A 17,299-nucleotide genomic window follows, 5' to 3' on the forward strand; every position below is an offset into this window, starting at 1 on the left:
TTAGTGGACCCTCTCTTTTCTTGATTCTGTTCTTGTATTTATGTTGAAAGAAACTTTTTTATTATCTTTGACTTTTGTTCATTCTGTGCCTTTGCTTACCTGACTTCATCTTTGCAGATTCTGGCTATCTGCTGACATTCTGCCTTACTTATGTGTACCTCTTTCCATTTTTTGTACTTATCCTTTTTGTCTTTGAGTTTATCAGAGAGATCTTTGTGCAGCCATACTGATTTCTTCTTAGATTTCTTGTTTTCTTTTCAGTGGTATTGTGCTGGGCTGGGCTTTTATGATAATATTTTTCAGAGTTTCCCAAGCTTCTTGAGTTGTTTTCCCCTTTAGGATTTTCATCCAAAGTCTCTTTCCCAAGCTCTTTCTGAATTTATTAAAATCAGCTCTTTTAAAATCTAAGACTCTGGTATCATTATGTGCTATTGCTTGTTTTTGCATTATATTGAATTCCAGTATGACATGGTCACTCTTATCCAAGGTTCTTGCAGTTTCAACTCCCTCTATCACTTCTTCTCTGTTCATGAGAATTAAGTCCAGTATGGCTGTTCCTCTAGTTTCCTCCTCTACCTTTTGGACAACAAAGTTGTCAGCTAGGTTGCTTAGGAACCTATTCAATTTCTCACTTGGTGCAGAATTAGTCTTCCAGTTGATGTCAGGGTAATTGAAATCCCCCATTACTATTGCAGTGTGTTCCCTACATATAATTGTTGATTGGTTAGTAAACTTGGAGGGAAGTGAAAGATTGTCAGAAATAGACATGCAGGTTAGTACTGTGAGTGTTTGGTTTCTGCCTATAGGAAACCAATGTTTGAAATGAAATCTGCTTGTCCTAAAAGCAAAGTATCTAACCTGTGATGCCCCTTGGTATATTGCCACTAGAGACCCAAGTGTCCCATTTGAAGCACCTTCTCCAATTTTGATTGGTTCCTTACCTTCCTCATTTCCTGCATAATCATACTCTGGCAAACACCAGAATTTCTGTAATGCAATGTAATTTCTAGAATATATGTTAGATATAAAGCTGTTTTTGAAAATAGTTTGGATACTTTAGTTAGTACAGTATTTGGCTGCTAGAATTCTGGTTTATGTTTTATCCATCTTGGTATGACGCATGTTGTGTTGTGGCTGCAACTGCCAAATGTATCAATTGATACATAAGTATCCAGTTTTATGGCACTGTTCCTAAAAGTTATTTAAATAACCTACCAATTTCAATTTATTTGTCTAATGTCATGGTTCTGACAGGCAGAGACAAATAAAGCAGAACTCCGAGGCTTGCAAATTCCTCAAAGAACATGTTTATTAGTTACAAAGTATCAGCACATCAACAGTGAAACCATGTCTGGAGACACACGTAACAATTCCCCAATACAATGCCACCCCTAAGACTATGCAAGCAACTATGTTCCCCAATACATCTTCTTGGCAGGCTTTTTATGCAATGACCAGCCTGCAATCTCAGGAGCAGCCAATGACCTTGCTTCCCACAGGATAAAAGTTTATTTTGACTGGCTATGCCCCTGGCAAAACCCCTCCCTCAATTCTATATGACATACGAAAATGAATAGGGAAAATGGCTACAGCCACGCTATTGTCAGAAGATGTTGTCTTTATTGTCAGTAAATAAAGAATGACATACAGGATTTTAATTACTCCAATTTTAACACTTTCTTGGTTGAATTAAAAAAAAAAGATGAAATGGTTTTAAACAGGGAGGTTCACATTGATAGGATAATGCACCCTAGCACTCTAATACTTAAGTAATAGATTCATGGGGGTGAAGGTTCATTCTCTGGGCTTGTAGGTTGGTTTCTGAACCTTTTGTTACCAGGCTAGGTAATACCTTCAGCAGAATTTAGGGATGCCAGTGTCAGTGTTCGACAGTGAAGAACGAACCTTCACCCTCATCCTACACCTGAGCTACAGATATTCGCCACTAATAGATTCATTACAAAATAGATGGAAAAAAGAAATCTCTCAAGATACTTCAAGCAAGAAGTCAGGATTTCTACCACATCTCCTGCTTGAGCCAAGATGGTCATGTATAACTTATATCAACAGCGTATTGAGGATCTCTCACTCCAAGTTGATTGATGAGCTCTCCTACCAGCTTTCTGTAGATGTTAAAGAACAGAGGCTAAATCCTATGGCACTCACATGGAGCACCTCAAGAGTCACCTAGGGATTAAAAGAGTTCTTCCCTAGCATCACACATTGAAGTCACACTTAGAATGGAATAGAACCATTACAAAATAGTATCCCCAAAATTGTTCAGCTGTGATATAACAATAACAATAATAGAGTTGGAATGAACCTTTGAGGTCTTCTAGTCGAACCCCCATATCAGACAGGAAACCCTATACCACGGGTCGGCAACTCATGGCTCCGGAGCTTCATGTGGCTCTTTGAGCCTTCGCCTGCAGCTCCCAGCCTCCTCTGCTATTGCAGAGAGAGAGACACACACACACAGAGAGGCACTTGCACTTCCCTTCTCTCTCTCTCTCTCTCTCTCTCTCTCTCTCTCTCTCTCTCTGTGTGTGTGTGTGTGTGTGTGTGTGTGTGTGTAAAAAAGAGAGTGGCTGACAAGCTTATTGGGTGGGGCTCCTGCCTTGGCTGCATCTCTGCAGGAAGCAGGAAGGGCAGGAGGGAGCTAGGCCAATAAGAATGTGTGTCAGCTTGTTGGAGAACAGTGTGAAGCCAGCTTGCCAGGTGAGCAGAAGATCGGAGAGAGGGAGAGAGGGGGGAGAGAGGGGAGAAGGGGAGAGAGAGGGAGAGGAAAGAGAGAGAGAGAAAAAGAGAGGGAGAGAAAGGGGGAGAGAAAGAGAAAGAGAGAAAAGAGAGAGAGGGAGAGAGAAAGAGGGAAAGAGAGAAAGAGAGGGAGAGAGAGAGAGAGAGAGAGAGAACACATGCACAGCACCCTCTATTTCTTTTTAATTAAACTCTTCAATCAAGCCCCCCCTCTGGCACGCGCCCGCATGCACCCACAAGTTTTGCAGCTTCCCGTGTTTTCTGTGGATAACGGGTCCAAGTGGCTCTTTGAGTGTTTATGGTTGCCGACCACTGCCCTATACCATTTCAGACAAATGGTTGTCCAGTCTCTTCTTGAGAACCTCCAGTGTTGGAGCATTCACAACTTCTGAAGGCAGGTTGTTCCACTGATTAATTGTTCTATATCACTAAATAATTTAACAGAACCAAGGTAAGAGCATCATTTTCATTATTTTCATTATCATCCATAAGAACAACCAGTTATCCAAGGATCCAAATATTATGTCACCAGACAACAGTCACTGTATTTCAAATGTATTTCACATCATTTCAAATAAGATTTGAAAACATATTTAAAGCAGACTTGTAGCTGTATATAGTGGTAAGCATATGCTGAAAATGATGATAGAGCTATTTTGCTGTAAAGGTAAATGGTCATTAGATTTAGGATTTTTAATTGTTTAAGTGTATTTTTATTGCGATTGTAACTACATCATGGTGCCTTTTTTAAACATTGTGTAATTTTAACTTTTTGTAATGTTCTATGGTAGTTGGACCATGCCAGATAGGAGGGGGTCAGTATAAATAATTTTGGGGCATTTGTGCTTCTGTTAAAGAGCCATGGAGAAGTGAGCTAGTGGAACAAGATGGTATGGAATGGGATGGCCAGACTATGCAACAGCATTCCCTCCACAACTGGCAATGAGCAGAGCTGTTTACAAAAGGGTTAGTAATATACCAAATCAGGTATATTTCAGTTGTTTCATATGTTCCTTTGGGGTGTGTCAATGACTTCAATATTGAAGATTAGCTGGGGCATCAGTATAATGCTATTGTTTTAAATATCCAGAGGAAGCTCTGGATAGAAAAGATTTCATACAATGTTCAAGTTCCATCTAGCCTCTTATTTCAAACTGATGAGCTGTTTTTTTACCACTTGTCACTGGATCACTTGCCTTTTTAATTTTCACTCTGACTTGTCTTGCTTATTTTCTAATGTAAATTTATCCCAGAGTAGAGAGGCGTGATGGCTCAGTGGCTTAATGATGCTGGATATGGTCTCTGCTCTAGTGGTTTGAGTCCAAGCATTGCTTGTAGTTCCCATCACTCACCTCAGCTTCTGTCCACCCAAAAGTTCAAAAGCAGATACATAGGTAGGGGAGGCAAGTTGGTGCTCTATGCAGGCAATCAGATTACTGCCGATTCTGAATCTTCCCAGTTGCAGCACCTGTTTATGAGATGGCTCAGGAAGGGAGGGGGCCTAGGATAAGGCTGCAGGGAGAGCTGCTTGTCTTTCTTTTAGTGGGAAGTCAGCTCATCCTCCCAGCATCTTGGGAAGTGTATGAGCATGTCCTACAACAGACCTATAAATTGGCAGCCAAACTAATGTTCTGCAATAGCACTGTGGTCTCCTGGCTAATGTAACAAAGCCATATGTTAAGTAACAATAAATAAATAAATAAATAATAATAAAATAATAAAATAAAATAAAAATAAATAAATAATAATAATAATGCAATACCAGATGAGGCATGAATTGAAGAGACGCACTTAGAAAAAATAACAAAATGTCATGATTTGCAAATTGAAGTTGAGTGGCTATGGAGGAAGAAATCAATGGTATTACCAATAGTAATAAGACCCATGGAGCAATACCCAAAGGACTGCCTAGATGCAAAATTGAAAGTAGAATATTGAAAGGAAACAATTGAGCATCGAATTTCTAACTGGAAAAAGAAACCTATGTACACTCAATACCTGAAGAACATTGAATGAAAGGCAGGTACAAAACTAACATAGATTCTTGAAAATGAACAGATCTGTCAGAATCCAATTATATTTCATTTTAGCTACCTACTCTGATAAAAACCCATTTCTTACTCTCTCTGGATTCTGTCATACTATGAAAGGGGGGGGATTGTTGAGTCCTCGAGTCAACAGCGAATGAAGAGAACACATTCTGTAATTCCAACAGCCTTTTATTCTCAGTAGTTCTCTCTCCGACACAGCTCTGAGGCTCACAGGCCTCTCTGTCTCCTTTAATAGAATCCCCGGGCAAAAAGGTAACAAACTGGCGCGCTTCCACGCCTCACGCATGCGCGCGAAGCCGGCGCCACTCAGTCTTTGCAGGCTCAGGACACAACACCCCTTCCCCCCCGGATGAGACTTATTAACTATATAGGTAGTTATAGTGACCTCAACATGAGCATGGTATGCCAACCCAAGGAACCTGCACATCTGTTGCAGCTACTCACTAGCCACACTTCAGCATGGTACCAGGCTATTGTTTTGGAATTAAGTGCCCAACACTCGCACTTTCAAGTTCCCCCACAACAGCAGGCACCCTCTCACCTTCCTTGCTTTGACAGCAAGGTTACAAAATCTTCAAGGTACTTGGGAGATCTTTTTACTCTCTGTGACCTCCTCAGGTTCTGAGAACCCCCTAATTCCTCTTGTGCAGAGGTTGGAGTGGAGTTGCCTCCCCTTGTAAACCCTGGTGGTCCCCGTGAACTGTGTCCTGTTGCCTGGTCTGTTTGCTTGCCCACCGGGCTCGTCAGACCAGGACTTTGCTCCCCACTGAACCTGGTTGACCTGCCTAACTGTAGGCTCTCGGGCCCCTCTACGTGCCCGCCAGTATTTGGCATTTCTGTAGAACTCTCCAAATCCACAATGGACCTATCAAGGGAATGCATCCCTTCACTCCCAAGCCCCGTAACGGAATTGTCTGGGGTTTCTGCAGTGCCCCAATACTCTGTTGCCCCCCCATTCTATGCCGGAGATGCCAGAATCAGGATTTGCCTCTCTGACTACCTCCCTGTGTGAAGACTTCCTTTTGGAAGCAGTAGCAATACTGGGCCAGCTTAATTGTTTGTGTGCCAGTTCTCTTACATTGTTTGGGTTGTTTGGATGCTCCCGGTTATTCTCCCTGAATGGAGTGCTGAATTGTGGTTGTGAATGATAAGTATGCCCCCTTGGTGACTCTCTGGCTGGAGTAGGCACTGGTGCCTGTATTATTTCTTGTTCCCCTGAATTCCTGTTAGGAATACTTGCAGAACCTTGGAACAGGTCTTCTTTGGCCTCTCCATTTGTCCCCGGCTGCTGCCAACACCCTTCCCTTTGCCCACAGTGGTCCCCCTCCCCCCCTGGAGAAAGCCCAGGAGTTGCAGAAGGTAAGTCCAGTCTTGTACAGCTGATCAATATGCCATCGAAGGACACGACCGTCGTCCAAGGAAACCTCGTAGGACAATGGACCAGTGACCTTGCATACTACAGCAGGAACCCACAGGTGACTGGGCCCATAGTTCCGGGTCCATACTGGGGCACCCACTTGCAGACACCGCGGTGCCCTGGGTTGGGTGACCCTAGGAGGCAGTCTGTCTGGATGCAACCTGTCAAGTTTGGTGATCAGTTTGCACCCCCAGCGGAGTTCAGCCGGGCTCTTCCCAGTGGAAGTGGAAGATGTGGTGTGGTAAGCAAAAAGAAAGTCTGCCAACCTGTGGTGCCAGTCCCCGTAGGTCAGTTTCTTTAAAGCATCCTTGGTGATGCGAACCATCCACTCAGCCATACCGTTGGTGGAAGGGTGGAATGGTGCAGAAGTTGCATGACGAATCATGTTGGCCTGCAAGAAAGCCTGAAACTCGAAAGAAGTGAATTGAGGACTATTGTCAGAAACCAGAACATCTGGGAGGACATGTGCAGCAAAAATCCCTCTCAGTACTTGAATGGTCTTAGCAGCAGTGGTGGAAGAGACAGGAACAACTTCAAGCCACTTTGAATGGCTGTCAACAAGGATCAAGAAGAATTGTCCCTAAAAGGGCCCAGCGTAATCTACATGCACCCTTGACCAAGGTGACTGTGTCTCCTCCCATCTATGCACAGGAGCCTGAGGCATTTCAGGGCGTGAGCGCTGACACAAGTGGCATCCATGCACTTGGGCCTCTATTTCCCTGTCTAAACCTGGCCACCATAAATGGCTACGTGCAAGCGCCTTCATCCTGACAATGCCAGGATGACCCTCATGAAGGGAAGCTAAGACCCTAGGTCTCATTGAGGTAGGAATAACAACTCTGCTGCCCCACAACAGACAACCCTGGAAAGTGGATAATTCATGCTTCTTGAGCCAGAAACTCTGGAACTCAGTACCTGGACAACTCTCAGGCCATCCAGACAAAACCCATGACAACACACGAGTGAGTGTGAGATCCATGGCTGATTCAGCAGCCACATCCCTGGCATTTAAGGGAGACTCAGGCAATGCCTGAATGGAAAGAATGTTGATGGCAGGGGCAGGGTCAGCCTCTACCATTTGTAAAGGTAATTTACTTAGGCCATCGGCATGGCCCATTTCCTTGCCAGGTTTGTGAAACAATGAAAAATCATAGGCTAACAAAAAGATGGACCATCTCAGCATTCTAGGGGAGATGATATGGGGAGTTTGTTTGTTTGTAGTAAACAACCCCAACAGAGGCTTATGGTCAGTATAGACCGTGAAATGTCTGCCATACAGAAAATCATGGAATTTTTTAATTCCAGCAACAATGGCCAAGGCTTCTCTGTCTATCTGAGCGTAGTTTTGCTCAGCAGAGAACAATGTTCTGGAGTAATATGCAACAGGAACCTGAGTTCCATCAGCTCTTAAGTGGCTCAGTACAGCTCCCACCCCATAAGGGGAAGCATCACAAGCAATGCACACAGGAAGAGTTTCATTAAAATGTGCAAGCACATCATTTGAAGTAAGTAAGGCCTTGACCTCATTGAAGCTTTTTTCATGTGCTTGTGACCACTGCCACACTGCCTGCTTGTCTAGGAGTCTATGAAGTGGCTCTGCTACATTAGCTTTGTTAGGTATGAAGGCATTGTAAAAATTCAAGAGGCCCAGAAAAGCTTGTAACTCAACTTTAGACTTAGGCCTAGGAGCTTGCAGTATAGCCTTTAAATTAGACTCAGCAGGATGAATACCTCTGGCATCTATTCTGAATCCCAGGAAATCTGTAGAAGACACTCCAATTTTGCATTTGTCTTTTTTAAGTTTGAGACCTGTTTTTCTGAAATGCAGCAGAACAGCCCTCAATCTCTCAGCTAAATTCTGAGTAGATTCTTCTGCAATAAGGACATCATCAAAATAGGGGCAAACCCCTGGTATACCTCTCAGGGTGTTTTCCATTACACTTTGGAAGATTCCAGGAGCTACATTTACTCCAAATTGTAGTCTTTTGACTTTGAATGCCCCCCTGAGTTACAATAGTCAGTGCTTCAGCAGCAGCTTCATCAACAGGTAACTGTTGATAAGCCTGTGCTAAATCTAGCTTTGCAAAAACACGCCCCCCCCCCTTTGAGGGAGGCCAAAATATGGCTGACTACAGGTACAGGATATGCATGCTGTTGCAATGCCTTATTTAGTGTGCATTTGTAGTCTGCACAGATGCGAATGTCCCCATTAGCCTTGAGAGGCATAACTATGGGGGTTTCCCATGGACTTGAGTCAACAGGTTCTAAAACACCTTGCTGGATCAATTTGTCCAATTCAGCATCAATTTTCCCTTTAAAAGCAAAGGGTACTCTCTTTGCTTTCACCCTAATGGGAGTGACAGTGGGGTCCAGATTCAAAGAAACTGGGGGGCCTTTGTAGGCTCCTAGCTGGGGGCTGAAGACATCTGCAAACTCTTTGCAGACTTCTTGTAGACCTAGCGTTTTCAAATTGTGTAGCCCTGTAACTTGTATTCCCAAGGCCTCAAACCAATCGAGTCCAATGAGACTCGTTCATTCACCCCCAACTACCAATACATCTAATGGACCTTCAGAATCCTTGTATTGTACTTTAAGGGTGGCCTCCCCTTAACATACACCTTGGAATTTTGGAAGTCTGTTAAGACTATATTGGATGGCCTAAGCTTGGCCTGGAACCCACTGCTAGAGCAAATCTTTCTGAAAGTGTGGATAGAAATGATTGAAAGGGCAGACCCAGTGTCCAGTTCCATAACCAATGGAACTCCTTGCAACTTCATCTTAAGTGACAGTTTCTTTTTAAGTGGCCTGTGTGTGCCTGTCCTATAAATGCTTCTACGTGATGCACAGAAACCCACCCTGTTTTGGCTGGGGACCCTGGTACCTTTCAGGTGCAATTCTTCTCGGGGTTGTACCTTCTGATGGCCCAGACACACAGCTGCTATGTGGCCTTGCTTGCCACATGCTCTACAGATTGCAGAACAGAACCTGCAGTCGGTCTTCTTGTGGCAACCTCCACACCCAAAGCACTTGGGTACAGCTGAAGACTTTTCTTTGCCTTCCTTCTGCTTCCTTTCTCTGGATGGGTAGAGATGATCCACCTCATCTTCAGGATCTTCCTCCGAGCTCTTCTGGACTCCCTCATGGTGCATGGAGACTGCTTCTGGGTTGTTCCTGATAGGCCTCATATTCTTGACTGCCCCACCTGCTGCCTCTTCTGCAGTGACCTCTCTCAAGGCATCTTGGAAGGAAATGTCTTCTTTTGCAAAGAGTCTCTGTTGCAAGTCTCTGTTCCTAAGCCCGCATAGGAACAGCCTTTCTTCTAAATCTTTAAAGTCACAAGGCTTAGCTGCTCTTCTCAAGGCTGCAATGTATTCTTTGGCTGATTCACCAGCTCTTTGATCCCTCTATTCAAACGTGTGTCTCCACGCAATAACAGACAACTTGGGCTGGAAATGTTCCTTCAATAACTTCTTTAAATCTGTGTAAGTGACAGATTCAAGAGGAGCAGGGGCTGCCAAATTTTCTGCAATTTCAAATGCATCTTGACCACAGACACACAGCAAAGTAGCGGCCTTCAAGCTATCTTCTCTTACTTGATTTACTCTAAAGTAATTTTCTACTCTAGCAACATAAGACTCCCATCTTTCTGGGTGAGTAACGTCGAATTCAGACAGTCTCCCTATCAGCTATTCTTGCTTCTTACTCTAGGAAGGGGTCTATCAGCCAGCTTACCTCCAGCGACGCTGTACTGGCAGGCCAGGTGCTGAGTTTAACGCCGTCTTCCTCTCTCCAGGACTCTTGGGGTAAGCTTACAATTCTTCTTCTTTGTTTTTGTAAGCGATCCCACCTTTGTTGCCAGTGTTGAGTCCTCGAGTCAACGGCGAATGAAGAGAGCACATTCTGTAATTCCAACAGCCTTTTATTCTCAGTAGTTCTCTCTCCGACACACCTCTGAGGCTCGCAGGCGTCTCTGACTCCTTTAATAGAATCCCCGGGCAAAAAGGTAACAAACTGGCGCGCTTCCGCACCTCACGCATGCGCGCGAAGCCAGCACCACTTAGTCTGGTCCCGGGCAGCTTGCAACTGCCTAGGACCATTGCAACGTCCCGAGCCTGCCTTTGCAGGCTTAGGACACAACAGGGATGATAAGCAAGGGGTTTTATGACTCTCACTTCTTTCATTAAACTACAAAGTGACTGGATGTTGATTCTCATCAAGAGGACTGACCATAACAATATGGCCATTGCCTTTCATCTACTCTCTCTGAAGTCTCCCTTTTGCCAGCAGTGAGAGAAAAGGGGGGAACAATGCAACGCCTGGGATCTGGGAAAAGAGAGGATGAGTGATCGTCGTCCGGAAGAACTGTGGGCTGGGGGCTGCTTGGGAACACTTTAAAACATTGAAGGATGGGGAGAATTCTCCAGATCCTGTCTAGCATTCCTGCAATCATTTTCTCTTAATAAAGATGCCTGTTGGAAGAGACATTCCAAGAGTTCTGTCTTCTTAAGATGTAAAGTGAGGTGGGTCCTTACAAGATCAAGATCCTGTGGAACTTTCAGATACAAACAGACAGACATCTGGCCCACAACATGCCTGACATCACTATTGTGGAAAAGAAAAAAGTCTGGTTCATTGATATTGCAATACCAGGTGATGCACAAATTGAATAAAATTCTTCAAAAGCTAGAAAAAATAATAAAATACCACGATCTGCAAATTGAAGTTGAGAGATTGTGGAGGAAGAAATCAATGGTTGTACCAATAGTGATAGGAGCCCTTGGAGCAATACCGAAAGGGCTGCCTAGATACATGGAAATTTTGAATTTATCAGACCTGAATATTTTGACTTTGCAAAAAAAAAACACCACCTTACTCGGAACTGCCTCTATACTCAGACGCTACCTTAATAGCTCTTGGGTCCTTGGTTAGGACTTGAACTGTTAAGTTTTTGCCAGTCCCAGACTATGAATCAAATTGAAGATTAAATTAATAATAGTAATAATAATAACAACAACAAAAATAGCAACCTCCAGAGAGACACTACCGTGACCTCCAATAAGACAGTACCTTGATATGGTTGTGGGGCTTGTGTGCTCTGAGGAAGATGAGAGCTATCACCTGGGTTAACAAGGTCCATGCTAGATGTTGGAGTTCCTGGATATCTGGTGAAAAATGGGCTACAGGGTTCAGGACTGTTGACTGAGCAACCAGGACCAGCAGCTGCAGAACTACTGGAAGAAAAGGTGTTTACCCATCACAAATATACAGGGATTGAAAAAAAAAGAAATAATAATCTGTTATTACAGATCAAGTCAAACAAGAAGAGAATATTTGAAATGAATGCATCAGTTCTGGAAAGAACAACATCTAGAATCAGAAATAACAGAACAGAGGCTAGCAGATCCAATGTCGATTTATAATACAAAATAAAGTATTCACAGAAGCAGAATTGGAAGAACTGCAAAAGTTTACCCAGGGCAAAGAAATCAAAGCCTTGCCAGAAGTAACTCAGAATGCAGAGGCAGGTGGCAGTAGAGGAAACCAGGCACCCTCTCAGGAAGAACAAAGCCTTCTAACTAAAGAAGTAAAAGAATTGAAATACAGAATAACTGAGCATCTAGAACAGCAAAAAAACATCAGAATAAGGCTGCCTGCGTTGAAGCTTATTCCAAAGAAACAGCTAGCACAAGCACTACAAGATGCAAACACTGTAATATGAAGTATAAGCACCAACTCATTGTAAGAAACAAACCAACTAACGTACAGCATAGCTGCAGTTATTACTGAACACCTGGGATGCAAAATCAACAAAGAAGAAAACCAAACAGTGCACCACAAAAATGGAAGATTAGACTGGAAAATAAGATCAGCAAGTTGAGATCTGAAGCAAGCAAGTTAGAACAGATGAAAGAAAAGAAGCCGAAGAACAAGAAGACCAAAAAATATCTAATCAAGAAATACCACTTAGAAACAAGGAAGATCGAGAAAGCACTGGAAAAAATAAAGCAGCATATAACAGCTATAGCTAAAAAGTTCAGCAGATATGAACTCGGATTGCAAATTATAGGCAGAATCTCCAATTTCAATCCAGTCAGAAACGTTTTTACCTATCCATCAATGGAGAAACTAAAGTGAATCAGTACCTGACAAGGAAGAAACAGTGCAGTTCTGGGCACAGATATGGGATAACCCCAAGAAATACAACAAGGACACAGCTTGGCTAAAAGAGGTGGATAAGAATAAAGATAAGAAAAATGTGGGATAGACAGCATCACCACCAGATAGATTTGTAACTGGCTGACAAATTGTACTCATTGAGTTGTCCTTAATGGTACTACATCTACAAGGAGGGAAGTAAGCAGTGGGGTATCACAAAGTTCCGCTTCAGGCCTAGTACCCTTCAATATTCATAAATTACTCAGAGGAGGGAATAGAAGAGGAACTCATCAAATTTGCAGATGACACTAAGCTGGAAGGAATAGCCAACACCCCAGAAGACAAGCTTAGGATCCAAAAAGATTTTGACAGACTTGAACAATAGACCCTATTCAACAACATGAAATTTAATGTGGAGAAAAGCAAGGTTTTACACTTAGGCAGGAAAAACCAAAGGTACAAGTACAGATTAGGCAAAAAAATGGCTCAAAAACAGCAACTTTGAGAGGGTCCTTGGAGTCCTAGTGGACGATCACTTAAATATGAGCCAGCAGTATGCGGCAGCTGCCCATAAAACCCTTGGTTATATAAACAGAGGCATAGAGAAAAAAATCGCATGAAGTATTAGTACAACTAATACTTAATAAGACCACATCTGGAATACTGCATTAGTTTTGGTCACCACATTACAAAAAAGAAGTTGAGACTTAGGAAAAAGTGCAAAGAAGAGCAACTAAAATGATTAAAGGCCTGGAGACTAAAACATATGAAGAATGGTTGCAGGATTTGTGCTTGGCTAGTCTAGAGAAAAGAAGGACTAAGGGGGACATGATAGCAGTATTCCAATATATGAGAGGTTGCCACAAAAAGAAGGGGTTCAACTTATTTTCCAAAGCACCAGAGAGCAGGACAAGAAACAATGGATGGAAACTAATTGAGAGAAGCAATCTGGAATTAAGGAGAAATTTCCTAACAGTGAGGATAATTAACCAGTGGAATAGCTTGCCATCAGAAGTTGTGGATGCTTCATCACTGGAGCTTTTTAAGAAGAGATTAGACAGTCACTTGTCTGAAATGGTATAGGGCCTTCTGTTTGACCAGGGGGTTGGATTAGAAGACCTTTAAGGTCACTTCCAGCTCTATTCTGATTGAAAAAACTAAGTTGAAATGAAAGAACTATTAATAACAACAGAAATGGTAGAGAAAAGAGCAAGGGAGATTGGTTAGCACCAGGTGAAAATGAACAACATGGTTTTTTGTTGAAACATCTAACTGGTCTACACCCACTTGTTTCCAATGAGTTTAACAACATACTGCAAGGAGGTAAAATTGAAGAGTGCCTAACATTTGGGAAAACCTACCTGATAATGAAAGATCCAGCAAAAGGGGCAGCACCAGGCAACCACAGGTCAATTATCTGCTTTTAAATTGTTAACAGGTATAGTAGCTGATGCAGTCCAATAGCATCTAATTGAAAACAATCTCTTTCCACCAGCAGAAAAAAACCCACTCCAATAGCAGAGGAAGAAAAGATCAACTCCTAATTGACAAAAATGATTTTGGAAAACTGCAAGAGAAGGAAGACAAACCTAAATATAACATGGATTGACTACAAAAAGGTATTCAATACTCTGCCACGTGACTGGATAATCAAATGCCTAAAAATAACAGGACACAATAGAAACATCAGAAACTTTGTGCAGAGATTGATGGCACAATGGAAGACACAGTTGCAGGTCAATGGTGAGAGACTGGGAGAGGTTAATATCAAGAGAGGAATATTTCAAAGAGATTCACTATTACCACTACTATTTGTCATTGCACTGTTCTCTCCGTCAACAATATTGAATAACTCAAGCCATGGCTATCAAACATCAAAAACATCTGCCAGACTATCCCACCTCCTTTACATATATGATCTGAAGCTATATGGAAAAAGACCATCTGAAATAGAATCTCTGCTCAATGCTGTCTGTGTATATAGCCAAGATATTGCAGTGGAGTTTGGATTGGACAAGTGTGCCACACTCACTATTAAACAAGGAAAAATAGTGAAAACTGAAGGAATCAAGATGCCCTACAGAAATAACATTAAGAATCTGGATGAGGATGATTACTACAAATACCTGGGTATCCTTCAAGCTGACAACATCAAGCACACTGAGGTCAAAAAAAAAGATTAGAGGTGAATACATCAAGAGAGTGAAAAAGATTTTAAAGTCTAAACTCAATGGAGGAAATACCATCAAGGCAATCAACACCTGGGCAATTCCAGTCATTAGATACACAGCTGTAATAGTGGATTAGATTAAAGCAGAACTAAAAGCAATAGATAGGAAAATCAGAAAAATAATGACAATGAATCATGCCCTTCATCCATGCAGTGACATTGACATATTCTACCTACCAAGGCAAATAGGTGGGCTTGGAATGTTGCAAATATATCAGATGGTTGATGAATAAAAATGGCTTTGGAAGAATATCTAAAGGACAATGATGAAAATGCACCAAAGTTAGTATACCAGGAAAGCTTACTGACTACTGGAAAGATCAAAGTGGCCTACAAGAAAGACAGATGAAGAACAGAATGGAGCCATAGGAAGATAAAGCACTATATGACCAGTACATTAAAAAATAGCTGGGAAAGCAGATAATAACAAGACCTGGCAATGGCTAAGAGCAGGAAAGTTGAAGAAAGAGGCTGAGAGACTAATTGAGAGGAAATAAATGTAAATAAATTAGCATCAAGAAGACAATAAACTGAAGCTACTATAGAACAATCTAGGAATTCTGAAAAAGTCAGGGCTCTCTTCTTTTAAGAAAAGCTTACTTTTTAAAAGCTTCTGATTAAATAACTATTCCTGCCCTTTCCCTAATATCTTTGAGTATTTGTATTCCTGGCTCAAGAAGAGTCCCTATAAACTGAGTGGGTAAACAAAATATGAAAGCAGAAAATTAGTTGCTAAGCAAAAGCACATCCAGGATGCATTGGCACTTAGGAGTTATTTGCAGCTGTCTCGAAGTTTCCATGTACCAAGCAGGAAATTGGAATAGCTTCTGAAATCCCTTACAATTCTGTGTAGAAAATCTTGTGAATTTCAAACAAGAATGTAGCAATAGTAAGGAAAATTAAATTCTGTAAATTTTGTTTCAACTCCCAAGTTGAATCAACAACTCCAGGTACATATGAAGGATGATCATTATTTATACTCATCTTTGGGCATGACCTAGAACTTTTTCTGACAGCCACTAGAAGGACTAGAACAGGGGTGTCAAACTTACAACATCACGTGATGTATCGTGATGTATCACAACTTTTTCCCCATTGCTGGAGCTGGGGTGGGCACGGTTTTGGCATGATGCATCCGGCCTGCGGGCCGGCAGTTTAACACCCCTGGACTAGAAGACCTTCAAGGCCCTTCCAACTTTATTATTCTGTATTCTGCATGTTCTTTATTGCCATCCTTGAACTGTCATAGATTGCCCCCCACATGCTACTGCTACTATACTTCAGCAAAGAGTTTGGGTGTGTTAGTATCCTTACAATAGTTAATCGGTGATTAAATAGGTAAATGGGAGATCTGGGAGTAGTAGTGGGTGGAATCTGCCATCTTTTTCCCTTCCACCTAGTGTCCCTTACTGATGAGAAAATGAGCATTGACTGCTTTCCTGAATGCGATGGGAATGGAGTTGGAAGTTCAAGGCTTAAATTATTAACTATACTATGGATTGGGCAATCTATCTCCCAAGAAATTGGCTGTTTCAAAGATGTTGCCATCTAGAATCAGCAAGATTATTCCAAATTGTCTAGATCAGATCTAGTCTCTGGATTAGAATGGATGATTTTTTGACCAAGCAGGGCTGGTCTAGGATATTTTCAAAGCATCAGTAGCATTCACAGCAGGGAATGTCATAATTGGCAGAATGACAGATGGAGTGTAGCAATGCAAGCCCCCCCCCCCCCATTAATCATGGGTACAACTACAGACAGGCAAAAAACTGGAGCTTCCATCACAGGGCTCCTTTTATCCTCCTGCCAATCTCTCCTGAAACTGATACAACAAGCAATAGGGAAGAAACATATACACATATTTATACTTCTATTAGTGTATCTTTTAACATAGCATCAAAGCAGTGGATCAAATAGCTATATGTTTCTTTCTATCAATATTTTAAAAAAATACTATAAAGTCTAACCCTGGATGACTGCAGAAGTATGATCGCTCCTGAGAGCCCGAGACTTGGCCTTTAAGGCAGGGGACAGGGACGCATACAAAGAGGTCAGGGCAAATCTTAGAAGAGGCATTAGGATGGCGAAATTATGATATAAGTGCAAGGTGGAGAACCAATTAGCAGATAACAAACCAAAGCAAGTGTGGCAGGGACTGCAACATTTAACCAACCATAAGAGCAATGCGAGGAACACAGTGAACACCGATGCCTCGCTGGCAGAAGAGTTGAACATCTTCTTTGCTCATTATGAGGCGAATGAACCAGACCATGTAGCCCCTGCTGGCTGGCCTTCTGGTTCTCAGCCACTCACCTTGCACAAACATCAGGTGAGAGCTGTATTGAAGGCTGTGAACCCCAGCAAAGCTGCAGGCCCAGATGGGTACTAGGGACTGTGGTAAAGAATTGTGCTGACCAATTAGCAGCGGTCCTGACAAGGATCTTTAACATCTCCCTGCAAACAGCCTGTGTACCATCATGCTTGAAAGCAGCTACCATAGTCCCAGTTCCAAAGAAAAGAGCAATCAGTTGCCTAAATGACTACAGACCTATTGCACTAACAACTGTAGTGATGAAATGCTTTGAGAAATTGGTTCTCCAACATCTTAGGACATGCCTCCCACTGGATTTTGATAAACACCAGTTTGCCTACAGGGGAAATAGGTCAACAGATGATGCCATAGCTTTA

General features: G+C 42.3%; 1 protein-coding gene across 7 annotated transcripts in view; it reads left to right on the plus strand.

The window, feature by feature from the left end:
• The window catches only part of VWC2L (von Willebrand factor C domain containing 2 like), a 127,858-nt gene that overhangs the window by 47,141 nt on the left and 63,418 nt on the right, over positions 1–17,299 (plus strand). For 2 of the 7 annotated variants that reach the window (XR_005555426.1, XM_039332831.1), the window contains one exon: positions 3,615–3,723. The exons of the other annotated variants lie outside the window; for them this stretch is intronic. Coding sequence is in view for 1 of the 2 variants with exons in the window: in XM_039332831.1 (XP_039188765.1) it covers positions 3,615–3,703 (89 nt within the window). In the remaining variant the exon portion in view is untranslated. The remainder of the gene's footprint in view (positions 1–3,614; positions 3,724–17,299) is intronic. 7 annotated transcript variants of the gene reach the window in all.

This window comes from Crotalus tigris, unplaced genomic scaffold (assembly GCF_016545835.1).
Source record: "Crotalus tigris isolate CLP2741 ecotype Arizona unplaced genomic scaffold, ASM1654583v1 scf7180000024464.508515016:1373766, whole genome shotgun sequence".
Taxonomy (NCBI): Eukaryota; Metazoa; Chordata; class Lepidosauria; order Squamata; family Viperidae; genus Crotalus; species Crotalus tigris.